Here is a 26,772-nt window from a genome sequence, read left to right as displayed (position 1 = left end):
TTTGTGGGAAAAGACATCTTTTTAAAAATGAAAACCAGATAAACGTGCCGGTGTGCAGCAGCTTGTCAAGGCCGTGGGCTGCTACACCCGCAGCTCTGGCTGGTCCCTGCGTGCTCCCACAGCCCCGGCCGCCCCAGCTCCTCTCCCTCCCTCTCCAAACGGGATGACAGCCCCTCCCCATGTCTCCACGAGCTGTGCCGTGTTTCTGGCTGTTCCTGGCTCTCGGTAGCAGCCAGGTTTTATCCTGCAATATATAAACTCTGTGGGTGGGAACTGAAGGAGGACGTGTGCTGCCTCCTGGGAATGGCAGAGCGGCGGCGGCTGGGGAGCCGGTGAGGCGAGACCCTGGGATTTACTGACCCTGCTGGTACAAGGATCCCTTTTCATTATTTTGCTCTGCTCCACAGCTCTCGGCCAGTTCAACTGCTGCTGCCGGGGACACGACTGCCCTGGACTTGCCCAGAGAGCGGGGAGCATGCACCCAGGTGAGGTTTTCAGGGGAAGCAGGAGGGGGAAATGAGGATGAGATTTGCACGCTTGATACCCAGTGATACCTTTGACCCATCCGCATCCTGACAGAGAGGAGTCCTTGCATCCGAGTCCTTGTATCCAGGGCACGTATCTTTCTTCCCTCCTTCCCTCCTAGGACTGGGTGCTGTTTGAAAACAAATCCACTAACCCCTGCCCCAAAACGTGTCCCCAGTACCACCAGGTGCGGTCACTGTCCTCAGCCTGGTGGTGCTTGAACAGAGGTTTCCCAAAGCCCCTTCCCGGACCTCAGGATCCTTCCAGTGTGGGCCTAGCTTTAAGTGACCCAATAATACCTTACAACATCTAAAATCCAGCTTTGTGTCCAAATCCTGCACTGGATCGGGGCTTCTGGTACAGCTTGGTCTTGAGCCTGCTGGAGAAATGAAAGCCTTTTCCATGACTTTGAGGGCTTTGCTTCCAGTCTCACCCTTTGCAAAAATTTGGAATCACAGTCCCTATTTCCGACATTATTATGTTTTTTTACCTTGTAAAACAGACTTTATTTTTCTCCCTGTAAACTTTGTGCAAGATACATCTATATACCTATAGAATACACCTCAATAAAAAGTTTTTCATCCGTACATTATATTACTTTTTATTTAATGTCATGAAAAATTCAGACAATGCTTTTGTCCTTAAATAAACATTTCTCCCTCCCCTGCCCTCCCTTCCTAGCTGACTGGTCCGAAAGAAGAAATTTTATTTAGTTATTTTTTTTTCTTTAAAAAAATAGAAATTACAATCTTACAAGACAGAACATTCAATGAGAACAGAAGCATGTTCCTAAATCTAAAAAGTAAAACATTTCCATAAAACCTGTCGGTATCTACAGGTAGGTGTGTGTGGAGGGTGGTAAATGGAAAAAAATGTTTTCCATTTCTTCCTTTCATTCATATAGATAAAAAATAACATAAAACCAACTGAAACTTTATATATTTTTCTCTTTTGCACCAACATTCACAAGAATATATATTATATATTTTATCCATTTTTATACACAGTGTAAGGGTTCTGGAGGTGGAAATGCACACTCAGCTAAACTGCCAGAGCAAACAAACAAACACAAAATTAATCTTCATCTGGAAAAGAGCAATCCCTCGCGGCTGAGGTCGCCCCGCTCAAGGGAAAAGAGCAATCCCTCGCAGCCGAGGTCTGTTTGAAAATAAAGCGGCAAAACGTCTCTTGGCCGGTGGGATGGAAACGTCACCGAGACGCCGAGGACTGAGCATTGAAGCGAGTCGGGGGTCTCGGGGCTCCCATGCATCATCTCCGCTGGCCACACACAGCTCCGGCACAAGGGAGAGCGGAAATCTCCCTTTGTCAGGCATTTCTACCCGGGCTTTTTCATTCGCCCTTTCCCTACAAGCGCGATGCCTGGCTCTGCCGAGCCGCTGCTCTCGGTGGCACAGAGGGAGCACGAGGGACCTTGGCACAGCCACCGCGGCCCCGCGCGTTCAGGCGAGCCGAAAGCAGAGGCTGCAGCCAGCAGAGGTGCCGCAGGGGATTCAGCGCACCCTTGCCATCCCTTTCGATGCACGCCGCCTGTCCCAGGCAAGAAATCATTTAATCATTTATCCCCTCCCAAGAAATCATTTAATCGACAAGTCGGGTCCTTTAAAGAGAACTTAAAAGTGCAGGTTCCCGCAGTTTGGCAGGTTGAGTTACACGTGTTTAATACTTCCAGTCTTCCCTAGATTCCCATGGGGGCTTTTATTGCTCAGAATCCAAAATCTCTCCCATGAGATGGACGCTGTGTCATAAGCTGGAAAAACGCAACCAGTGGCAAGGGCTCAGTCTTTTCCCGATTTAAGGTGCTTTCTTGGTTTCTTTGCCGGATGAAATGGAAACGGTGACATTGACCATTGGTGCACGTTGGCTGACGAATACCGAGGACATAAAGAAGGGTGTGTGCTTTTTTTTCCCCCCAAACATTTCAAAACACCCGTGGCTGTTTCCTCCGAGAAAGGGAGTGCTGCTGTCCTGCAGAAATGGAGGGCGAGAACCCGCTCCACAAAGCACATTCATTTTCTTGAGTGCTTTTCCCCGCAGACAGGAGCCGGGAAGCAAACGGTGCTGTTGGAAATGATGCTTCAAAAAAAAAAGGCACAACCCTTTAGATGAAAAAGGCAGTACTGACTTCTCACTTCTGTCAAAGCTTTAGGATCCGAGAGGGCAGGAAACAAGCAGGGCGCACCCCCACCCCGGCGAATGCTGTACTACAGAACAACGCATTGGCACTCGACATCGCGTGGGGCCGCTGGGAGGGTCAGCAGCCTTCCCCAGAGCCCTGGGCTCTAACGCCATCGGAGAGAGAATCAAGGCTGACGAACTCCGATACGCTCCGAGAAGCCGTTCAGACGGTGGTTAGCAAAACCAGAAAGCGCACGGCTGTACGTGGCGGATGGCAGCTGCCGGGGAATAGCACAGTCCTAAATTTTTCTCTGCCTTATACCAAAGCAGAAATCCCATCGGCTTCCTGGTGAGTCTTCCCTGGTCAAGGTTGGTCCATGGTCTTCCCTAGGAGGTCTTTTAACTGAAAGCATAAATATCCGCTACCATCACTAAGAAAGCTGTTCGTTGAGTTTAAGGGGTGCAATTATGGAATTGAAGGTCTTCGGCTCACGCTCAGAGATGAGCCGAGCTGCCGGAGGACAGGGCTGGACGCACAAGAAATCAACACGAAGCGGGAAGGGGCTTGGGATTTTAGCCCTTTGTCAGCAGAAACTGGGGCTGCCTCGGGGCAGGTTTTTCCCTTGTAGCTTTTGGCATTCACCGCAGGAGGAGCGGGAATAGGGATGGAAAAACCATCTGCAGAGCCTGGCCATAGAGTCTCTCAAGCAGCCCCACCGGCTGCGGGCTATCGCAGCATCGCCCCACAAATCCATCCCTTCTTCACCTTTACGAGCTTCCCAAGCTTGGAGCAGCAGGTCCCGACCACACCACGACTTCCCAGGGAAGAAATAAGGACCTTTCACTTCCCCTTGACCCCAACGGGCAGTTTCTCCCCCTAAAAAGCACCCAGGTCCTGCTAAGTAGAGAACAAACCCCAAAATAACAATTCTAAAGAGCTCCTTGGGGGGAAAAGCCTGGGTCCAACTCAGCCTGCAACAGCAGCCACGGCCGTGCTCCCAGTGGTCCCTGTGTGGGAAGGGGGACTCGGCCGTGGGACCGGCTGTGGGCTGGGTGGAGGAAAGGCCACGAAACCTCCTCTGGGTGCCGAGCCACAGGACAGAGTTTTAACGGTCTCAATAAAAAGACTATGTGCGGCAGCCAGCACCCAAAGAGCCACTGCCTGCGACGACGCGCAGGGACAGGCACCGAGCCCCGGCGCCCGCACCAACGCCTGCGGCTGCCTCTGGGGTGGAGCAGCCCAGAGCTGGGATTTGGCCACAGTCGCAAGGGCAAAGCCCCTCTTCGAGAAGCGCTCGGGATGCAGAAAGGTGGCACGAGGCGGGTGGACCTGCTGAATCAGCTCCAAAAAGCCAGGCAGTCGGCCAGCCAAATGGGGAGTTGGCCAGGCATTTGGGAAAATGCCACGACGGAGGGCACGGAGACCCTGCAAAGCTTCTCCTCCACCACGCTGGGCATCCTTTCCCTCGAACCAGCCTCCTCCACGGGGAAATCCTGCGCTGAATCTCCCCCCGGCCACAGCCGGCTCTTTCTTGGCCAAGCTCCTGAGGTCACCCCGTGCCCCAAGGGAGAAGGAATAAAGCAAAGGCTCTGCCTTCGCCCTCTCCTTGGCTCCAGCCAGGAGCCCAAAGCTGTCCCCACCGGCCTGGCTTACCCCTATCGAGCTGAGTCTGCATTGCCCCTTCTTTATCCCATGCCTTGTGTTTGGGTAAAAAAAATAAAATAAAAATAATAATTTAAAAAAATTTAAAAATCAGAGATGGAGAGTGCAGCCAGGACGGTGGGAAGGGCCATGCCGCGAGCGCGGCGTGTGCGTGGCGTGCGCTCCCCTGGATCCGTGCACTGCGGGGAGTGGTCGGTCCCTTACCACTGCCAGGAACATCTCCCTCCCGAGCGGAGATTTCACATTCATTTCACTGGTATGGCAAAGTCCGTTTGCTTTTTCCTTCAAGGTGCTTTACATTCAAGAGCTATTGCAATCCACAGCGAGGAAACGGGGCCGGGGAGATACCCCAGCCCCCCAGGTTCTCTTGAGTTTGATTATTTGATTTAAATAAACTGCCCAAAACCTCTGAAGTTTAGGTCATCTCCAAATTTTGGGGAACTCGAAGAGGGCCGGTGGCTCCCAGCCTTAGCTCTCCCGTGGGTCACTGTACTGAAGCTCTGAGTTGAAGACCTCCTTATAGAGGGGTGGGAAGTTCATGGCGGTCTCTGGGTGCAGGAGACGGAAAAATTCCAGCTTGTCCAAGTGCAGGTTGCAAATGGTCTTCATCAAGGGCAGCTTGGAAACCATCTGTGGGGAAAGAAGGAGCTAGAACTGGTGACCACTCGGTTGCTGGCCAGCATCCCTCACACGGCCGCTCCCCCTCCCGTGGGGACAAGCGGGTGGGTTTGGGCACCACTGGCTCTGCCCGGTGCCGGGGGCACCAGCGGATACCCCCCATCTTTGGGCAGCCTGGCAGCAACGTGGCCGTGCCTCCAAACCCACATCTTTCCACAGGAAAACCAGAGCCTGGGAGAGTGTGAGGAGCCCCACAGTGCCCCCTGTCCCTGTCCCAGCTCCGTCATGCCCAAAGCGTTCCTGAAATGGCCCCTTTTGCCCCAAACTCCCGCTGCCCCACGCACTGATGGGCTCAGTGGCACGGGGCTGCCAACGGCATGGCTGCCTCCGCCTGCACCGCGATGGAGACGCACGGCCCTTGGAAAGAGAAATTCTCCTTCAACAGGTCCCAGGGCTTGCGCCCCCAAAACCCCCCGTGCACGGCTAACAAGCTCTGGCACAGCCACATCCACCAGTTCAGATGTCTCCCCGTGGCACACGTGCCGTGCCCCGACTGGGCTCCCCGTGCCGCACGCAGGCAGCACCGCTACCTTTGAGAGCTTGTCCTCGGTGGAGTGTTTCTTCTGGATCTCGTGCTGCAGGGCCACATAGATCTTGTCCTGGAGCTTCTGCACCTTCTTGGACTCCGTCAGCCATGGGCGATCTATGGGAGACGGCCGGCCACCCGGGTCAGTGCTGCCGTGGGGGTCTCCCCCCCCAGCATGGTGCGGTGGCCTCTTGCTCTTTTAACCCTTCCTGCACTCCGGGATGTTTTTGGGGATGGTGGCACAGCCAGGCAGCCCCTCTTCACCCCTCCCCACCCCACCGTGGGGGGGATGCGGCTCTTCCTCCCACTGAGTTCTGGCAGACGCATTTTGTGCCTTTTTAGATGCATTTTTACCCCAACCTCCTTTCCTGGAAATAACTTAAGTCATCCATCAGCGCTGAGATTTACGGTTCAGCTCTCCCCAGCTTTGGCACAAGACCCCCCCGGCCCGGCTGCTGCGTCCCCCCCACAGCCCCCCCGTACCCGGGGAGAGCAGGACGGCGGCGGTGAAGAGGGCGAGCTCCTCGTCCGACAGCTGCAGGCGGCACAGGGTCCTCCCCAGCTCAAAGACGGCGCCGATAAGGTCGTCACAGCCTGATGGGGGGACAGCGGGGAAGAGGGGGACGTCATGGCTCCGCGCTGCCCAGCGGCACCCCCACAATCCCACTCACTGGCCAACCCCAGTGGCATCCGGGGCTCAGAAAGCTTTTGGGAGACGAGAGGGGTGAAGGGGGGGTCCCCAGCAGAGGATGCCTGGCGTGGCTGGGCTTCGGGTTGGGGCGGAAAGCAGGTCCTAACCACGGTGCACATCAACCTGATCCCAATGGGATCGGGAGCAAACGCAGGTGGGTCTCAGCCCCTCCTGTGCCACGGGGATTCAGCCCAGCCACAGGGACGCTGCATTTCACCTGGCTGCAAACCCCAGCCCCGTCCAGGCGTCGAAAGGAGAGGAGAGCCCCGAGAGAGGCGCAGCGAAGCGGCTCTTACCGAGCGACTTGAACATCTGCATGCCGCCGAACTTCCCCTCGAAGAGGACGGTGTTGTTCAAGGGGTTGAACGCGCGGATCATGCGGATTAGGAGCACCTCGAGGCAACCTGACATAGGCAGAGAGAGGGCAGGGCAGGGCAGGGGGGTTTCCATCATCCCAGGACCAAATGTAAGAAAGAGGAAAGCCCCCAGTGCAAGTTTGAAGTCCAGATTGTACATTCCCAAGAGCAGAGTGGTTATTCCAATAAATCAAATTTAGGTTTGGGAGGTTTGGTTTTTTTTGGTTTTGGGGTTTTTTTTGTTTGGGTTTTTTTTTTTTTTTTAAGGTTTCCAATTGCAACCACAATATTTCACCAAAGGGAAACATTATCCAGGCATTCACAGCCGGACACAGAGATCGATTGAGGTCATGGTGGAGCACCGAGAGAGAAGAGGGTGAAAACAAAAATAAATAAAAAGAAAATGGAAGGAAGAAATGAAAGAATGAATTAAACTCCAGCGCGTCGGGCACGGCCAGCTCTGGCTTTGGGGTACAGTACCCTGCAGGACACTGGCACACATCCCCTCTGCTGGGTGAGACTCCCAGCTCCCCAGCCCCGAAAGTTTTGAAACCGGGCAGCTTTTCCACCTTTTTGGCATTTTGGGGCTTTTGCACATTCAGGTTCCTCGCCTGGGCACAGCGTTGCCGGCTCGGGGAGGCGGACAGGCAGGGACAGGGGTGTGTGCTGCCATTGTCCTCTTCTTCCCAGTCTCTTGCTGGGAGAAGAGGCCAATCCTCTCCTCTTCTCCCTCCCTGCTCACCTTTGGGCTTGGCACCCCTTCTCCCGGGGGAAAACCCGCTGTGCTTGTTTCCATCCCGGTTTCTGGGTGACATTTGGTTGAGGGCGACTATGGAGAAAAGCCTCTGCCTGGGGCGGCCACTCGCTGCGTCCCTCTCTATACCATCGCCTTAAAAATGACCTTAAACTCCTTCCAGCCCAGTACCTGCTCACCAAGCACTGATGTCGAGCCCTGGGGGCAATCGGGGCGGGGAGGGAGGGGAGATCCGGGAAGGAAAGCACTAGCTGACAGAAAAGATGGGATTTGCCTTCGGCACCACGGCTGCTGCTTGGGAGGCTCAGGAGAGGCTTTGGGGATGCGAGGGGGACGGCAGGGACGCGAGGGGGAAGGCAGGGTCCCCCGCTCTTACCGGCTTTCAGGAGGATGATTTGGTCGTTCTGGCAGAGCTCCATGAAGCCGTCGATGCGCTTGGCAAACTCCACCACGTACTGGATGGCGTTGGAGATCTGCAGCGAGCACTGCTGCCACATGGCCTCGCAGCTCTGCCAACACAGCGGGGATGTCCCTCCCTCAGGGCTCGCTGCCACCCGGCCACCTGGGGTTTGCTGCCACCACATCACCCTGGCTCCGCTGTACCCCCGTCCCCGCTGCATGGGGCAGGGAAGGGACCCAGGTGCCGTGCCACCCACGGGGGTGGTGGCACTAGGACACCTGGGACGTGACCTGCCACCCACACCCCAAAAGCCAATTGGGCTTTTGCAGCTCCCAAAGCACCAAAAGACCCCCCCTCATCCTCCTCGCCTTCCTCCCTGCCTCGGCGCAGCACTGGGGGACAGCCGTGGTCCTCGCCAATGGCTGCGGTGGCTCTGGCCGTGGCGGGGAGCTGGGGGGGACGTGGCAGCGGCGCTCACCTTGCTCTGCAAGGTGCGGACCTCCTCGGGGGAGTAGAGGCTCCACGCCAGGCGCTTGAGCTCCTCCGTCGTGTACTGGCACGTCTCCAGGTGTGACTTCACCACATTCTGTGCCACCCGGTCTGCAAGGTGAGGGCAGCGGGCAGTGAGTCCCCGGGACCCCGCCGGCCCCCTGTGCCCACATCCCGATGCCACCCCTCCCAGGCATCCTGGGGGGCTGCTAGGGCTGAGGGCTGGAGGGGCAGAGGGGCTCACACGCGATGTCACAGGGATCTGGAGACAGATGGGGCATCGGGGGCTGTCCCCGGGGCAGAGGGGGGGACGCTCTGCACAACCTCAGGTGCACCGAGCTCCATCAGTGCTCAGCCTGGAGGAGGAGATGGGCTTGGGGCTGCTCCGAGAGCCAAGCCTGGGTCAGTCCCTCGCCCGGTGCTGCGCGGGCACCCAGGGCTGGATGCGTCCTGCGAGGCGCCTGGGGCTGCACCGAGCACCATCCCTGGGGCTGCATGCCAACCGGGACCACGCTAACGCTCACCGATCTCAAGGACGGAGATATCGGCAGCCAGCTGGCCGCCCTCCAGCGCGCCATGCGCGAACAGGGCTGGCTCCAGCATCAGCTCGTAGATGGACTCCTGTTTGATGAGCGTGGCGTCGGCCATGTCCAGGCTGGACTGGTCAGGCGAGGGCTGCGCCGAGGCGAGCAGGTCGAGGTTGTAGTAGGTGCTGCTGCCATCGGGGGTGAGGGGGAAGTCGAAGAGGAGCCCGTCCGACAGCGTGGAGATGTCGTCCAGGTCCGAGAGCCCGCTGCTGACGCTGGTGGTGTAGACGCGGCTCAGGGGCTCGGGCTCATCCTTGGTGCCGCCGCTCTGCTCCTGGCTCTGCTGGTGCTTCTGCACCTCGGCGTAGAGGCTGTCCCGCTGCTTCTTCGACATGCGGCCGAACTTCACCGCTGCCGGGGAGGAGAGGGCGGCTGCGTCAGGGCAGCTTCGCCCCGCAGAGTGGTAGCCATGACCACCCGCCTGCCCTGGGAAGGGTCCTGGCTCCCAGGGGAGCGCATGGTTTGGGGGTGTATGAGCCCTGAGCGGGGCAGGGGCCCCGTCGGATGCACCCCCTCCCAGACTGACCCTGGGTCGAACGGAACAAGAATCGATATAAACTTTCCCATGGAAAATGCAAAAGCATTTCTGGCTCCTCAAACCCCTCCTTTCCCCGGGCTGGCCTCACGGGGGAAGCAGCTCTGGCCCTTTCAGCCCAATTCACTCCGAGGGGGAGCGGACGGGCCCCTGGGGACCCCGGGCACGACTCACCGTCGCGGGACATGCCCAGCGCCAGGCATTTCTGCAGGCGGCAGTGCTGGCAGCGGTTGCGGTTGGTGCGGTCGATCAGGCAGTTCCTCTGCCGGGAGCAGGAGTAGCTGGCGTTGTTCTGCTGGCTCCTCCGAAAAAAACCCTGCACGGGACGGGGAGGTGTTGGGAAAGCACCCGGCGGGATGCTAGCCCCCACGGCTGCCTGCCTGCTGGCACCCGTCCCTGGGCGTCCCCGGGCTCACCTTGCAGCCTTCGCAGGTGATAACGCCATAGTGGATCCCTGAGGACTTGTCTCCGCAGATCTTGCACGGGATCACTTCGATTTGGGCTGCGGCGGAGCGGAAAAAAGGGGGAAAACCACGGTGGTTAATGATGGCCGCCGCAGAACCGAACGGGGGAGATGGCCCTCCCCCTGCGACAGCTGCAGCTTGGCAGCTGGGGAAACTGAGGCACGAGATCTGGACCCGCTGGCAACTCAGCCCTTCCCGCAGACCCCGCAAGGATGCTTGCACCTCAGAGAGGACCCCAAAAAGGCCCACGCAGGGAGCGGGATACCCCCATCTGCTCCTTCATCCTCTCCAGCACCAAGAGACGGGTAGAAAAGCCCTCTGAGCTACGAGAGCGCAGCATGGCTGCGCACCAGCCTGCCCAGGACCCCGTTTTGGAATCATTCCCCTTATTTTTAAGCCAGTGCGTGCATGCTGGGGGGGCACCACGGACAGGGACATCCTTGGCACAGGGACCATCCTGTTCCTGCAGCCACAGACGCTCTCCTGCCAGACGTCTGCCCAAGCAGAGGGGCTGGGGGGCCCTGCCCCCCCCGGCAGCTCCTCTGAAACCCAGGACCGATATAGCCATTGCTGGCTCAAGGTCCCGGTCCCCTTCCCCCCACAAATCCGCTTCCCTCCCTGCTTCTGCTTCGCTGGCACTGAGCTGCTAATAGGCTTCGTCCTCCTCATTTTCCAGCTGCCCTAGATCTGGGCTGGCTCTGCCCGCCCCGCGCGCGCCGGGTGGGGGGGACGCGGGGCACCCCCGGGACTCGTACGTGCCTCCCGGCATCTCTGCACCCTCTAATCCCCGCTCCAGCCCCCGCGCCCCCCGGCCGGGCTCAGCCTGGCGTCGCTCTTGAGGGTGCTGGGCAGCCGCCGTCGCGCCAAAATAACCCCCGCGGCCAGATTATGGTTATTTCAAATCTCCTGGGCCTGTGCAAATCCCCAGCTCGGGTAATTCCCTCCTGCCTCTCTCCTCCCCTGGGAGCAACCGGTTCTGGTCGAGGGACATCTTTTGTGGCTCGCTGCTGGCAGGGGCCCCAGCCACCTCTGCGGGTGACAACCCCAGTGCTCGGCCAGCGCTGCCTGCGCCCCAGCACCCAGCGTGCCCCGGGGTCCCTCGCTGCTTTGGGGGTGGCTGGAGTGGGTCAGCGCGAGCCTCACCGCGCAGCGGGGCAGCCAGGCTGCCGTCGGTCCCCCGGGGATGCTACTGGTCCCCCGCCCGGGGCAGATTTGTTCCAGCCATATGGGGGAAGGACTTGCCCCGAGTCCAGGTGCAAGCAGAGGGACAGATCCCTCCTCCACCCATCGACTCGCTGCTCAGCTCCTGCCCCAAATGCACCGGGTGATTCTGGGGTTCACCCCCCCTTCCCAGGGCTGCCGAGCTGGGCTGCTCCCGGGGCTCTGTCATCGTCGTTCCCCAACCCAAGGGGGTCACATCCCATCCCTGCCCCTCCCCAAAGCCTCTGCCTGCACCTCTGCTGCACTTTTGGGCGCGGGGCAGCAGAGCTGCCCACCCGGGGCTGGCAGGGAGCGGGCAGGGAGCGGGCAGGGACAGCCGGGGCATCCTCCCATCCCCCAGTCCCAGCCCCCCCGACTGCACTGGCATCGCAGTCCCGGGATCACCCCTTTGGCGGGGGGATGGAGGCACGGCAGCGTGACGTGCCAGCACCCCCCTCCCGCCCACGGGCTCCGACAACCAAGACACCCCTCAATTCTCCAGCTCCCACCATCGCCTTCGCCCGTGCTGCCGGAGAGGGGTGCAACCTGCAAACCGTGGGGACCCCTCCCCACCCCGACGCCCTGCCCCAAGCCCTGTCCCTATCGCCTGGGGAGGAGCGCGGGGACGGGACGGAGGTGGTGGCACCATGGGGGGCACAGGGAGGTCGGGCCACCCCCGGCAGGAAGTGGCATCGGTTCGTTATGCAACATAATTGCAGCCGCCGGGAGCGCTGGGGTGATGCATCGCCGGCGCACCGCGCCCTCACGCCCGCAGCCGATACTCCCGGCCCCCTGCAATTACCGGCACCGCATGCTTGGCAAAACAGCCGGGCTGAGCACAGCCCTTGCACCCGCCGGCACCCACCGAGCAGAGCCCGAGGGTGCCGCTCCGCTCGCCCCACGGGGCCCTGAAAGCCGTTCACCGGCTCCCAATGATGGCAATGGCTTCGTGGGGTGCCGATGGCCAAATCCTGCCCCTGCACCCCCAGGCCCAGGCGGAGGGGAGCCCCCCGAGAGACCCCTGTAGCCAGCACGGGCAGAGCTAAGGGTACGTGGGGACGATGCTCTCCTGGCTCCTCCGGAGCCGAGCATCACCCCCAGATGCTGCGAAGGAGAAGCCCTGACCGCTCGCCGTGTGCCTGCAGCCTCTTTGGGCTCTAATTAGCATCCTGCTAATTACACGGCCGTGCCCACAGCCGGCACCTGACCCGCTCCTAAGACGTTCGCCCCAAATAACTGACGTGGAAATATGGCCATAACCCTGGCGCGATGGCAATTACAGCCCAGAACAGCATTTAATTGCCGCTCTGTTTGTAAGCCCCGGCTGAATCACCACGCCGGCTCCCTCGGCGTCCCCTCGTGCTGCGGCCACGTCTCCCCCGGGACCCCCTCGGGGGCCGGACATCTCCCGGGTCAAATCCAGCAGGACAGGGAGGGACGTGGGTGCTGGTGGGGTGGCCGCAGCAGCACCCCGCATCCCCCACATCTCACCGCAATCGGCGGGAAACATCACAGCAGACCCCACACCCCAGGCATGGCCCCCCCCTGCTGTGCCTCAGTTTCCCCACTGGAGCACTGCGCTCCTCCCACCACAACCCTGCGAGCATCAGCCATGCTGTGCAGAAGGGTTTTATTTAGGTGGAGGCAAATCCCTTCCCCCTGCTGGGGGGGGCCAGGCAGAAAAACTCCTCCCCAGGGCCAGCAGGGCTAAAATAGGGGGCAGGGGGAAAAAAAAAAAAGGGCTTAAAAAAAAAAAAACGTAATCTCCAGCCGGCAATTAAAATGTCCCGGCTGCAGTATTTGCTCTCCTCCCACTGTAAATACTTCTTGCCCAACTCCCGTCCCGCTGCCACCGGCCGGCCCTTATGTAAGTGGCACCACGGCACCGTCCGGCCATGGGGCTCGGCCGTGCTGGTGACTATTGGCCCCCGGTTCAGTGGCTGCATGTGGCCACGCAGCTGGAGCCATCCTGTCCCACTGACACACTTTCTGCCCATGGCCCCACGCGCTTGTGTAACGCCGCGGCCGTTAACCCTTCCCATGGCCGCGGCCACACCGGGACGGAACTGCAGCTGCACCCTGACCTCCCGCCGCTGGGGCTGGGGCCTTTGGGGCATTTTGGGGTGATACCTCGAGCTGGAGACACCCGTTTGCCGCCCCAAGCTGCAGCTCTCTGTGGGGCGGTGTCCCCAGGTCCCCTGTCACTGCCCGGACCCGGCCGTGTGTGTCCCCTCCAGCCCAGCACCGCTTGCCCTGAACCGGGCAGGCGGCTCCGGTGGTTTCAGCAGAGCCAGAGCCGCCCTCCCCAGAGCAAGACTCGGCCTTCCTCCCACGCCGGCACACCCTCCTCTCCATCGCCTCCGCCCCGAGGGCGGGCATCCCTCTTGCACCCCAAAACAAGGCAGGCCCTGCAGGATCCGGCCACGGGGGTCTGGACTCGACGGGGACTGGGTGCGCTGGCAGGTCCCTGCAAAGCCCCTGCGCAGACTCCCCGGGGGGAGCCCGCACACCCTTCAACCCGTGGGGCTGGGGCCAGGATAGGGCCACCCCCTCCCCTGGGTGGGCCACATGATGCCACGGGAGCAAACCCACCCCCGGGGCCCGGGTGCCCCTTGCTGCAGGGTGGAGAGCAGCTCCATGCCCCCGTGGCCATCCCTGTCCCAAATACCCCCTCCGCTGCCGGGGCGAGAGCCGGGGCAGGCGGCTTCCCCAGTGCCCTGGCTCATTACCCAGTGAACCTGCTGGGAAAGTAGGTCTGTGCCCCATCCCGCTGCCGTGATCGATGACGGGCACCTCCGGTAGTTAGCAGCAGCCCCGCAGCCCTCCCTCACCTCCCCAGCCCCAGCCAGGGGCTGCTCTGGTGCGCTGCCACCACCGTCCTCTCCCCTCCGGCTCAGCAACCCCCGGCGCACCCAGAGCAGGGGGAGGAGGATGGGTCCAGGCTGCACAGGGACCCACAGGGACACATGATGCCATCCCGCCTCCCCATCGCTGCCCCAAAACCCAGCTCCGCTCCCTCCTTCTCTGCGGCAACCTCCGACCCCAGGACCCGGCACTGCTGCTCCCGGCTGCACCCGCCTCCGGCAGCCACTGCGCTTCCCGCAGCGATTAGCCACCGTTGTGTTTTGGGAAGGTGGCCATGGGGTAGGGCTGGCAGAGGAGGAATAAATAAGTAAATAAAAGGAATGAGCACCCCTTTATATCTGCTCTTGGTTTTGCTTTTAAACAGGCTCCTGTGCTGCAGTGCCCCGGGGTCCCCCGGCATTTCGGCTATCACCGCCGGCAAATCCCATCCCCATCCATGCACCCCGTGGGTAACCCCAAACGGGCTGGGGCTGTGCGAGGCCGGGGCAGTTTGCAGCATGCGGCCAGCGCGGCCCCGGCGTGATGTTCAAAGCACTGGCTCCAGGAGCACTGGCAGCACCGGGGCCGGGGCCGTGCAGGCAATAAGGAAAATTTAAATTGCGCAACTCCAGCCCCACGTTGGGCTGTGATGCTGGAGGGGGGAACCGGTTTCTTGATTGATTAGCAGAGATTTCCTGGAAACTTTGGGCCAGAACAGGGCTCAACCGCTCTCCCCCTGCCCCAGGGCAACCCCCAGTCACCTTCGCTCGTGGCCATGTGGCTAGTGGCTTCATAGCCATCCCAATCCCTGGCAAGGTGCCGTTTTTTCCCTGTCCCGCAGTGCAGCGTGTGTCCCTGGCTTGGAAACCGTAGCAAGCAGTTCACCCACAAGCAGTAGTGGGCAGGTGGGCGATGAGGCTCCTCCGCAACCGCCTGGCTCCTGCCCCGGCTGCTCTGGTTCACCGCCCCCCGTGCCACACGGCGCCGCTCCAAGGCCAGCCCCGCCAGGGCGGGACACAGCCCTTTGCACTTTGGCTGGTGCAGGAGGGTGGCAAAGGTGTGGTGGCGGGGAGGGAGACCTGCCACGGGCCCAGGCTGGGGAGAAACCGGGCTGGGGTGGGAGATCCCCCGCTAGCCCCGCAGCTAAATCGGGGGGAATTATCTCCATGGGGCTAAATAAAGGCAGCGAGAGCGGCTCTGCTCACCACATCCAATAAACCGGGCGCGATTTAGCCATTAGCAGCTCTTTAAATAGCCATTGCCGAGCTCGAAGTTAAACATGACAGGGAGGAGGGACAGGCAGGGCAGGCAGGGGATGCTGCCAGCATGGCCAGGCTGTGGGGTTAACCCGCTGCCACCTGCGGGGACAGGGACCAGCATCTCCCCATCACTGCGCCTTCCCCCTCCAGGTGCTGCCGCTCCCCATGGTTATCGGCGTCGAGGATCCCAAATCCTGGCTGGATCCCTCAGGACCCCATGCTGCTGGCTGCCACCTGTCTCCTCCAGCCTTATTTTCGGGAGACGAAGTGCACGGACATCCATCCCCATCCCGCGGTGGCCGGGTTGGGGCACAGCCGTCGTGCGGGAGGGCCGACGGGCGCCAGCCGTCCTCGCCCGCGCCAGCATGCGCACGCTGCCTAAACGGGCAGGAAAGCTCCTCCTCCGCCCTCTCTGATTTTTCCAATGACAGATCTAGGTCACTAGGACAAGTCGGAAAGGCTGCCGAGCCACCGCACGCTCCGAGCCACGCCGCTTGCAAAACAAGCGAGCAGGAGGGCTGGAAACCCTATAGGATTATACAAGGCAAAGCCTCTCGCCCAGCCCCGGCGCAGCCCCGGCGCGGGGAAGGACAGGAGCGAGGAGCTGCTGTGGCCCCTGGGGAAAGGGGCAGAGCGGAGGCGGTTTTGGGGAAGAAAATAGAGATTGAATCGATTTGGCATCGCCATGCGGCACTTGGGCTTCGGCGAGAGACGGGGACCCTGCGCCAGGCGGGACTGCGGGAAAAACGCCCGATGGGGGAAATGATGTGATATCAAGGGGGTTTGGCCCTTAATTAGGGCCAACGCACAGTAATTGGGGGGGAAAAAGGAAAAAAATTTTTAAAAAAGGAAAAGTTCACCCAGCTGCTAATTAAGCTCAATGCTGGCTGTGCAAGCGCTACGTAAGAAGCCAGGCGGTGTTATTAATTAGGCAGGTGTTAATGCTTCCCTCCGTACTAATAAAGGTGAAATACCGGGATGTCACGGGGCGGGAAGGGGACGCGAGGGGCTCGCCTCGCCTCGCCTGGTCCTGGCCCCACCATTACACCAGAGTGCGGCGGGTGGCAGAGCCGCAGCAGCCGCAGCCGCACCGGGGAGGGAGAAAAACTGATTTGAGGAGCTCGAAGATGTGCGTCCCCGTACGTTCACCCAAAAATGCACCCAAATATCGCACCCAAAAATACACCTAAATACGCGCAGCCAAAAACACACGGCTAAAGACGTGCACGCCTAATAAATACACCTAAATACACGCAGCGAAAAAAACCCACCCCTAAGGACGTGCACAAGCAAGCCCTGGCGGGGTGAAGGGCTCGGGCACGGCAGGCGATGATGGAAAATTGATTTAAAGGGGGATGAAAATCCCCCCCCCGCCCCAGTGCCAGGTCCCAGCTGTGCTCCCAGCAGCTCAGCCGGGAACAGGCACGGGGAGAGCTGGGTCCGGCCACCGCTGCGTCACCATCACCGGGCCCCAGTGGATCGTCCCGCCGGAGCCTTCCTCCCTCCGTCCTCCTCCTCCCAAGCGCCTGCTTTGCAAAGTGGAGGGGTGAAAAGTAGGCATCGCCTTTAATAACGGATAAGATCGGGCAGGCGCTGGCGGGCGGCTCGGCCCCGTCCCTGGATAAGGGGCACCCGAAATTGCGGCTGGTCCCTCGCCCGGCCCCGCAGGAGCCCCCCGCCGGCTGCCCCGGCCGGGCCCCGAACCCGCGGGAGGGGGAAAGGGGGAAAAACCGCAAGAAATCCAGCCCTGGTGGGAGCAGCATATTGAGGAGGAGATTAAGGGGTTTAGTGCGAGGAAAAGCTTAAGAGCGGGTCTAAGCCGGCGTCGGAAAGCGAAGCAAAATAAACAAGAATGTTATTCCCGATGAAAGGGGGAGCTGCAGGAGCCGGACCGACCCGGCGGGGCCGATGCGGGTCCCCCCGTGTCACCGGCGGGGCTGACGCGGGTCCCCCTCCGACCCCCCGGCGGGGCCGACGCCGGGTCCCCCCCCCCGTGTCCCCCACCGGGAACAACTTTTGCCGCTGCCCCCCGCAGCCGGGCGGTGCCCCCGGTCCCCCCGGCCCCCCGCCCCCCGCACTCACCTCGCATCGTGGCCGGCGGCGGTCAGGCGCGCGCCGGGGGGCGCATGGGGCGGCGGGGCGGGAGCGGCGGCACCGGGCGGCACCGGCGGCACCGGCGGCTCTGGCACCTGCCCCTCCGCGGCGCCGCTGACCCACTTCTGCCCGAGCATGCGGCCGTTCACATGACGAGCCCGCCCCGCCCCGCCCCCCCACATCGGTTTCACTTCCAGCCCCACCTCCTGCCCTTCCTCCTCCTCCTCCTCCTCCTCCTCCTCCTCCTCCTCCTCCTCCTCCTCCTCCGTCCCCGTCCCCGTCCCCGTCCCCGCCGCTCCCGCCGTGCCGGTGCTCGGCGCTGCACACGGGCGCTGCCCTGGGGCTGCCCGGCGCCTCCTCGGTGCCGGGGGCTGCTCGACCCCCCGGGCCGGGCACCCGCGGCCCTGGCAGCGCGGTGCTCGGCGCTGCACCCCCGGGTGCTGCCCGCCCATGGGAGGGCCGTGCCGGTGCCCGTCCTGTCCCGGCTCGCCCAGGCACGGGGCCGGCTGCGTGTCCCGCTGAATCACCGCACCTCCTTGCTTCACCCCGTTCCCCCTGCGGCTCCGCTCTCCCCCCCGGGGTGCCCCACTTGGCACAGGGATGCTCAACCCCAGGCAGGACAGAGTGGGGGGACCCTGGAGAAGGTGCGGACAGACACCCAGCGCTGGGGGATGTGGGAAGCGCGGGGAGCCCTGAGCAGCCCCAACGTCTCCCCACGCCAGGGTGCAGGCGCTGAGGTCCAGGGCTGCGAGAGCTGCCGTTCGGAAAGCGCACGGTGGAAGCAGCAGGGAGCTTTGGAGGTGGCAGGGAGCCATTCCCACCCCGTCCTTCATGCTGCCATGCACACAGAGGGCTTTGGGGCCCGGGGTCGTATCTTGGATAATGGGGCACTCCGACGTGCTGCCATAATAAATGCAAAGAAACGCTGGCTCTGGACCACGCAACGAGACCTCACGGTGCGCTGCCAGAGTTTGGAGTGTGACATGGTGGGAGTTTGCCGTGTGACTCTAGCATCAGGTCACCCGAGTCCCCATGGTGCCACATCACAGGGGTGGAGGTGGTTGGTCCGTGTCACGGCCGGGCCAGGGCTCAGGGTGTGAGGGACGCAGTGCTCAGCAGCGCCGAGGAATGCCTGGGTCCTGGGGACGGTGGCACTGGCCGGGAGACCTGCTGTGTGCAGAGATGGCATCTACCATGGCCATGGGCATGGCATCCTCCACGGACACAGCATCCACCACAGGCATGGATGTGGCATCTGCCATGGGCACAAGCGAGGCATCAGTGGTGGCCACAGGCATGGCGTGGGCATGGACACCGCATGAGCCGTGGGCATGGAGGTGGCATCCACCACGGGCGCAGATGCAGCCACCACCACCATCGCACACGTGGCATTGCTGCCTCCTCCCCAGACTCCCCCTTGCCCTCGCGGTCGGGCTCTTCAGGGGGCACCATGGCCCCCAAACCCTTAAATTAAACCATTCAAGCACGGCTGAAGAGGGTGATTTCAACCCACGGCCACCCCAGAGCCCAGGGCTGAGCTGGGGGTGCAGGGATGCTGCCGGGCCAGTGGTAGAGGGGCTCTCCCCCCCCGCTCCCAGCACTGTCCCCTCGCAGCGGCACGGGTGGGCGGCAGACGGACGGCGGGGCTGAGCCGCGGTGGCACTTTGTGTGCTCCCACCCGTGTGCCGAGTTAGCGCCTCGCTCCGCTCCGGCGCGGGAGCGGCTGCGGCCAGGGAGGGGGACGCCGGCGGCTGGGCGGGGGGCGGAGGGGTGCGGGAGGCGGAGGGGGCCGAGCCACCTGCCACGCTCCAGTGCTGCTGTCTGACATAATTTTGCTGATGGCGATTGGGAACGGGTTCGCTGCTCTCGCCGGTCGGATTCGCTCCTTCCTCCCAGCTTTCCTCCCTCCTCCCCACTGCGCTGCGCATGGATGGGCACGCAGACGGGACGCGGGGAGACGTCTCGCCTCGGTCTTTACAGGCTCCGCTTCCAGCAGGGCTTTTGCAAGCGCAGCCCTGGATGGCCAGCGCACATCTTGACCGGCCCCGGCTGCGGGCAGCCCCCATACCGGCAGCGTGTGTGGCGCGAGGCCGCTGACCATCCCTGGAGGTCACGGGCACTGCCCAAAGGAGGTCAGCCTCATTAGCCCCATTTCACAGATGGGGAAACTGAGACCGGGAGCAATGCAGTGACTCTTTGGGGCACGCAGGATCCGGCCCCGGCGAACTCGCCCCTCCCAAAAGGCGGTCGCCAGCTTGCCTGGCACGGCCCCGATTGCCACTGTTGGGACAGTCATGGCCGAATCGCGCCAGAGCGAGAGCGAAAATACTCCCCGAGTGCCCCAGCGCAACCCAAAAGTATGAGGTTACATAAGCAGCACCACACCTGCTGTGAGCAACGCCTGACCCACGCACCCACTCCCCGCCACCGTCTCCTTAACCCTTCGTGCACGGCACCCGACCTCCAACACCAACGGGTGTTGGCGTGGCCCGGGGAAAGCCCCGGGGGAAAAGGAGATGCTGCGGGGCCACCCGGGTAGGAACGGCCCGTGGGGCAGCGGGTGCCGGGTGCTGCAGGTCTGGGACTCAGCCCCGTGGTTTTGGGGCCACAGAGGTGGAGCGGAGAGGTTACGCCAGAGCAGGACCCCCTTTTGTCTTGACCAGGGCCTCACCCTGCGCATTTGGCCAGGTTTAAATTGGGGTCCCGGTCCCAGCAAAGGCAGAACCGAGGTGGAGCCAGGTCACCAGTGGTGACAGTTGAGCCCCGGGAGTAACATTTGCCCCAGAGAGAGGATCGGCCCCCCCTCCCCTTGCCCAGGGCTGTTTTCGATGTGGCAGCACTGGAGGTCACTGAACCTCCCCTAAAAACTGTCTCTCCCTCCACGTGCTGTGATGCAGAGCCTGGTGCAGCTCCGCTCGCAGCCGGTCGGTGCAGAGACGCTGACCCCGGCATCGACCAGCACCGTTCCCAGCGATGGGGAAGCAGCGGGGCCGGAGGGGCCAGAGCTGCCGTCTGGTGCCCGGAAGCTGCCAGAGCCGGGCTCAGCGCCGGGGAGCTGCACCCCCCTGGGCGATGCCGGGGGACACGTCCAGCGGGGCTGGATCCAGCCCGTCGCAGGTGGCACCAGCAGCCCCGGGCATCGGCGGTGCGGGGAGGAGACGGCCACCGGGAATGGATAAAAAGGAAAAACTCTGCCACCCTGCCACCGTCCAGCCCTTCTCCTTCCCCTCCTCCCTGGCCCGGCCTCGCTGCCGACTCTCTGTGGTCAGGGCCAGGACAGATGCCGGAGCGCTGCCAGCCCGTGGCCACGTTGAAGCGGCAACTGCCAGCCCGTGGCCACGTTGAAGCGGCAACTGCCGGCACGGCTCCGCCGCCAGGATCGGCCGAATCGGCCCCTGGCTGGCCTGGAGGCGAGCAGGAATTTGGGATGACACCACTGCACCTTAATCACTGTTTGCTTTTGCTCACGCCCCACCCAGCGAGAGGGGAACCTCTCCGCCCGCCCAGCCAGCATCACCCCGTCCTGCACCCACAGCCCTTCACCCGGCCTCGGAGACCGCCGAGCCACCCGTTGGGGCTGTGCCGGGCCGCTCCGCACTCGCCGAGCTCTGGCACAGCCGGCTGGCAGAGCTGGCCCCCGTGGTGGCCCTGCCACGGGCTCCCCGCCGTGGGCGCTGCCGGGTTGCTTTCCCTCGCCGTGACTCAGTTTCCCGTTGGAAACGGCTGACCTGCCGGCAGGGAGCAGGTCACGGGGTGAACCCGCTGACAGGGGCCGCAGCGTTGGTGCCCCCAAACCTTGTCCTCAAGTGCCAGCGTGGGGACGTGCCCCGTGGCAGCCCCCAGCCCCGGGGCTGGGCGGGGGTCCTGTCCCCCAGTGCCAGGCTGGGGGGTGGCTGTGGGCAGCGGGAACGGGGTGGCTGCAGGGCGGCCGCGGCGCTCGCAACCACTGAGCCTTAACGTGGCCCCTGGGCTGCGGGGTTGACGCCACCGAGAACGCCCCGCGCAGGGACAGGGGCCCACCGCTTTGTCCTCTCCACGGCGTCAGTGTCACCCTTCCTCCCAACCCCGCTGCCGAAGCGCTCCGGCGGTGCAGGACGAGGGTCCCCGTGCTGTGCCGCACGAGGCCGGTGCCCCCAGACCACAGGGACAAGACGCGGCTTTGCCGCCTGCGCCAACCCTCGGCAGCCGGCCGGATCTGGCATGGCGCTGGGCACGTGGCCCTGCCGAAGCGGCGCGAGTCACCGCCCCGTGGCGCTCGTTATGCAAAGGCTGGCACGGGCCGTGGTGTGGGGCTGTGGTGTGGGGCCGTGGTGTGGGGCTGTGCTGTGGGGCCGTGCTGTGGGGCCATGGTGTGGGGCCGTGGTGTGGGGCCGTGGCGCAGGGTGGGTGCTGCTCGGGCACACCAGGGCGGGTGGCGGGTGCAAAGCAGAGCACGGAGAAGGGGGAAACTGAGGCAGCGGTGGGGTGCACCCCCGAGTCCCGCAGCCCGTGCGGGGCTGTCCCTGTCCCCACCCGGGGCCAGGGGCTGCGTGGGGGCCGGGGGGGCAGCGGGGCCAGGTGTAACCGGAGCCCCTGGGCTGGCCTGACCCGCTCACGTAACACCCACCCGGCGCTTATGCAATAGCTGCTGCCATGCGGCTACAAGGGACATCCAATGCCGCAGCAATTACCCGGCCCTTAATCAGCGGCGACGCAGGATAACGAGGCTAATTGGAGCCGTGGCCGGCAGAGCTGCCGGTGGGCCGGGGAAGGGGCATTCGGTCTCACCCTGCACCCCGAGGGGGGCCCCAAGCAATTAGTGGCTGCTGAGCCTTCATTAGGGGCTGGGGGGGGCATGGCCAGGCTGGGCCCCAGTGGGCCCCGGGCAGCGGCTGTGGGTGCCTGTGGGTGGAACGGAGCATCGCCTCGCTGCCTGGCTGGAGCGTGGCATCCCCGTCCCCGTCCCCGTCCCCGTCCCCGTCCCCATCCCCATCACCGTCCCCGCGCGGCTGCCGCGCAGCGATGCTCAAAGTAGGTCAGTGGGCCGAGGTGCCGGGCAACCGCAGGCGGCCGCAGCATCCGCTCCGGGGGGTTTGCTCCGGGGGAGCTCACCCTCGGCCGAGCCCATCGCCCCGCTCGCCCCACCGGGCGCCAGGGTCCCCGGGGAGGGAGCAAAGGCAGAATCTCCAGGGGCCAGGCTGCAGAGCCCCGGCGCACCTCGTTACACAAATGCTGCCCAAATAACAGCGCCTGAAGGAGGGGCCTGGGCCCCCCCCTGCGCCACCCCCTCCCTCCCTGCTGCCCCGGAGGCTCAGCCCGGCAGCCTGGGGGTGCAGAGGGGCTCCCGGGCAGCTCCCCCCGGCACGCACTCCCGGCTCGGGCAGCACTGCCTCCGCTCGGCACTGGCCCGGGCACCGCATGGCGCTGCCGAATCTCCAGCGTAATAATTAGGAGATAAACAGGAAAGAGGAAAGGGGCAGATTTCATATTCCGCCCCGATCCCCCTGAGACAGATAAAAGCGGAGTGGGGGGACGCAAGGGGGCTTTTTTCCCACTTGTTTCTGCTGAATCAAACATTTTTCCTCCTGCTTAGAAGATTTCCCTGCTCCCCCCGTCCCCCCCGCTCCCGCCTTAATGAGGTTTTGCTGTAAAAGGCTCCGAGCCTCCACCGTGGCCTTGAGTTAATCTCCAGGCACCTTCAAAGCCGGGTTGTTCCTGCCCCCCCCCACCCCCCGTCCCCTCCCTTCGCCTCCATCTTTTTGAACTTCCCAGCCACAAAATTGCCGAGTTTCACGTGATGCCACTTCTCCTGTGCCCGGCAGCGAGCAAGGGGGGACCTGGGGCAGATGGGGGTACATGGAGGGGACACGGTCCCCGGGGCTGGGGCAGGGACGTGGGATGGGGACTCCCTGGGGGTGACCCTCCAGGTGGGAAAGCAGCCTGCCTTTGGGGGGGGGTGTCCAAACTGGGGTAGGATTTGGGGAGGGGGATTTTTTTTCACCCTAAACTAGAATATTGTGGAAATACTGCAAAAAAATAGCCCTTGGCTCAGCCGAGATGGTGGCCAGAGCCCGCTTTGCCACTGACAGTGAGGGTTCGGGGGACTGGTGACACTGGGGCATCGCCCCGGGGGACAGGCAGAGGACCTGGGGTGCAGGCAGCTGCCCGGCAGGTCTGCAGGGGCTGAGCTGGGAGCAGAGCAGCTGGGAGCATCCCCCCGTTGGGGCTCGACCGGGGACGGCTGCGGGACCCCGGGGCAGGGGCTGGTGGCGGGACGACGGTGCTGGCCGAGGGCCCTGTCCTGGCTGCCCGCTCGGGGCTCTGCCGCGGGAACCGGCTGCTTCCCGGGAAGGGGCTTGGGAGCTGCCGCAGCCGCGTTTGCGGCTTCGCACAGCCCCGGCTGGCTCCAGACGCTTGATCGCATCCCTGCTGCCGGGACGGCCCCTGACAGGCTGGGTGCAGGGTGGTCCTCAAAGCCGCCATCCATCCCGGGGGCTTCTGGGCATCCGCACCCTCCTCGTCACCTGGGCGGGTGCTCAGCCCTGGCTGCAGCGGGTCCAAAACTCCGGGGAGGGGAGAAGCAGGAGCCGAGAGCACCTGAGTTGCTCGAGCGTGGGGTGCTGCACCCGCCTGCCCATGCTCGAGCCGTCGACCGCCGCTTGGCTTCCTCCTCCTGCCGGCCGGTGCCCCCGGCTGCCCGCTGCGCCCGTACCTGGGCGTCCCGCTGCAGAGCCGATCTGGAGGCTTTAGCGCAAGTTAATCCCAGCAATCCCTTAATTCCAGGGACTGAAATAGGAAAGATCAGTAGGTCAGTGGGAAAAGCTCTTGGCCAAAGTTAACATGTTAATGTGGAGAGAGGGCGCGAGAAGGAGCAGGGGAGAGGAAAGCACCTGGGGAGCTGCTCTGGCTTCTCCCCCTGCCCAAGCTCAGGTCACCCTGCATCACACCGGGGAGACATTTTGGGGGTGCCGGTCAGCGGCAGGCCAGGGAGTCTCGGCAGCTCCCGGTCCGCCGCCGTTTGGGGAGGGAAGGGAGGTTTTTCCTCTCTCGCCCAAACAACCCAGCGCTCGCATCCCCAAGACGATGTCGCTGCGGTTTAAATCCCGGCCTCCAGAGGCGAAAGGTTGCGTATTAGCACGCTGCACCGCTGAGCGTCTCTAATTAGGGCTTGGCAGGCTCCCGCCTCGGCCCCGTAAGCACCTTTTTGGCTGCCGCTCTGGAAAAAGCCGTGCCGGAGGACTTAGCTTTTAATACAGGCAAAGCCCAGGTGAGCCACCCACCGCTGCCCGCACCGCCCGCCCGGCACCAAACGGGCCGGGCCGGGCCCCGGCTGGGTCCCAGCCCTGCGGGGCTTTGCCGGGTGGCCTCAGGCAAGACCCCCAGGCCCGCAGTGCCGGTGCCAGTGCGTCCCACTGAGGACCAGCCCGGGGCCTTTCCCCGCATCCCCGGCTGCCTTCCCCTGGGCTGGGTGCTTTTGGGCAATAATATCGCTATGGGAGCAGTTTCCTTAAATCCATCTCTGTTACCGCAAGCAGCTTAGCAGCAGAAACTCTCTTCCTCTCTGTTCTTTTAATACGATCCTGGCTTAGCAAAGCCCCAGGCTTAGCCGCTGCCCCTGCAGTGCAAGTGAGGAGAGGAGAATTAAATAATATGAAAGCACAAAACAAAGGGCTCTGCTTGATTTAAGCAGCTGGGGGGGGGTCAGGGTGGCCCAGCCCTGCCCAGGGGGAGCAGCTGGGGTTACCTGCAGAGGGGGATGCTTGGCCGGGTGATACAGGGTGCGGCCCCCCCGGGACGCCTCCTTTTTATGGGTCAGTGGGTCAGGGGTGCTCCGATGCTTTCAGCCATTGCTCCTGCTGCTGGGGACCGGAGGGAGCCCGGCTCGGAGACATGCTTACCTAAAGGTGTCCCAAACACCTTGTTGTGCTTTTTCATGGCAAATATTCCCATTTTTTTCAGAGTTTTCCCATCTCGGGATCTGCCGGAACCAGCGAGCGGCTTCAGGGAACTCAGTGCCCTTTGCAGAGGCAGCATCACACCAAGAAATGGGTCTTACCCACCCTTCCCACCCCACCCACCACAGCGGTGCCCAGGACGGTGCTTCCCAGCTGCTGGGCAGACCCTGCTCCCCGTGCCCTGCCAACGGCTGGGGGCTATTGCTCGTCCTCTGGGTCCCAGCTGGCCGGGCTGGCTCCCATCGCCGGCACCGCGGCTCACCTTGGACTCCGCTCCTGGCACGGCCCAGCGGCCGGCTGGGTTGCTGGGGAGACGGGGTGGTTTATTTACCATCAGGGCTGTGATAAGGAGTGTGAAAGGGGAGGCGAAGCACATGGTATCCAATGTGCCTGACCCACTTTTCCACCGCCTGGGCATCGCTCGCCCTCGGCTATCGGATTGCAGCGGCAGAGGTGCAGGGAGCGCGGCCGCCAACGCCCCGCTGCTCGCTGGACCCACCGTGCCACAAGGGTTTGGGGTGTCCTTGCTTCGGAACCCAATTTTCTCCGGGCTGGTTGGGAATAGAGGAAAAGCGTCTCCAGGCGCTGCAGGTGCATCACGGCTGGATGCCGAGACACCGTGATGGGGACAAAAACTCGCGTGAAAGCTCGCTGCGGCGGGCTCCTCGTGCCTATCCTCAGCTGCGGTCCCCACCGCGGTGCGTCCCCCGCCGGCGCTGGCACAGTGGCCCAGATCTGCCATTCCGCATGGCTTCCCCGGCTCTCCCCGGGGCCGGGCGCCGGCAGGCAGGGCGCTCGCTTGGTGCCTCGCGCGGCCGCCCGCTAATCCGACATGACTCTTCCATTAGAGACGAGATGCCGGCAAAGAGCTTTTCGGTGTAGGAATTAACTCCTTCTCCCACACCGGAGCTCCCCGACCTGGAGTGTCGGCTCTGTCCCCATCACCCACACGGCCTGGGGTCTGTGGGATGGGGGGGTTCCCCCTCGTTGTCACCCGCAGCCTGGTGATGGGCTTCCCATGGGACCCAGCTCTGCCCTTGTGCGGGCATCTCCCATCCTCCTGCTCTGAGGATGCGGGACAAGAGCAGAGACCCGGCATTGCCGTGCCGGAGGGTGCTGGAGTGGGGCTCCACAGAGCACCCTGGGTGGCAGAAGGGGCCCCAGCCCAGCCGGCCCTGGCCCCAGCCACAGCACCAGCCGCTTCCCTTATTGATGTCCTCTCCTGCTGTTAATTAGCGGCTCCAATTTAGGCTGATCAGCGCTGCGGCTCCCTGCAAAGGGGCTGTGCTGGTTCTGGCCATCGTCTCCACGGGGCGCTGGGGCTGCTGGCGAGTGGATGGGACCCAAAGGGGGAGCCCAGGGAGCCGGGGGCCCGTGGGGTTTGGGGTGAGCATCCCAGCGGGGGGTGCTCCCTGAGCGGGGGGACCTGGGACGTGGTGAGGATCAATGGCAGGGGGATGAGCCCTGGCTGGGAGCCGGCATGCGTCCCCCAAGGGCATGAATGTCCCAGCCCAGAGGTGTCAGCGTCTCACATCCAATGTGATGCTGTGGTCGGGAGACAGTGGTGGCCACCCTGCAGTGGCAGCCGGCTCCGGCAGCAGCGGAGCGTGAGGCTGAAATGCAGTGCAGGGCCCACC

The 26,772-nt window shown here is 63.0% G+C and overlaps 1 protein-coding gene across 2 annotated transcripts; it reads right to left on the bottom strand.

Annotated features, from left to right (window-relative positions):
- Positions 1-1,200: 1,200 nt before the first annotated feature.
- On the bottom strand, positions 1,201-17,322 carry LOC140643434 (nuclear receptor ROR-beta-like). Of its 2 annotated transcripts, XM_072845162.1 has the most exons (10): positions 17,190-17,322; positions 9,757-9,842; positions 9,515-9,656; positions 8,743-9,156; positions 8,208-8,329; positions 7,706-7,838; positions 6,516-6,623; positions 6,012-6,122; positions 5,533-5,645; positions 1,201-4,954 (listed from the first exon to the last, which is right to left on the bottom strand). In XM_072845162.1, the coding sequence occupies exons 1-10, from the start codon at positions 17,194-17,196 to the stop codon at positions 4,793-4,795; spliced, it is 1,398 nt and encodes a 465-aa protein (XP_072701263.1). In that variant the 5' UTR covers positions 17,197-17,322; the 3' UTR covers positions 1,201-4,792. The 2 variants fall into 2 exon arrangements, with proteins under 2 accessions (XP_072701263.1, XP_072701264.1); XM_072845163.1 differs by lacking the exon at positions 6,516-6,623.
- Positions 17,323-26,772: the final 9,450 nt, after the last annotated feature.

This window comes from Ciconia boyciana, chromosome 24 (genome assembly GCF_034638445.1).
Source record: "Ciconia boyciana chromosome 24, ASM3463844v1, whole genome shotgun sequence".
NCBI lineage: Eukaryota > Metazoa > Chordata > Aves > Ciconiiformes > Ciconiidae > Ciconia > Ciconia boyciana.
Note: the sequence above shows the minus strand (reverse complement) of the source record. Positions and strands in the feature narration are given on the sequence as shown.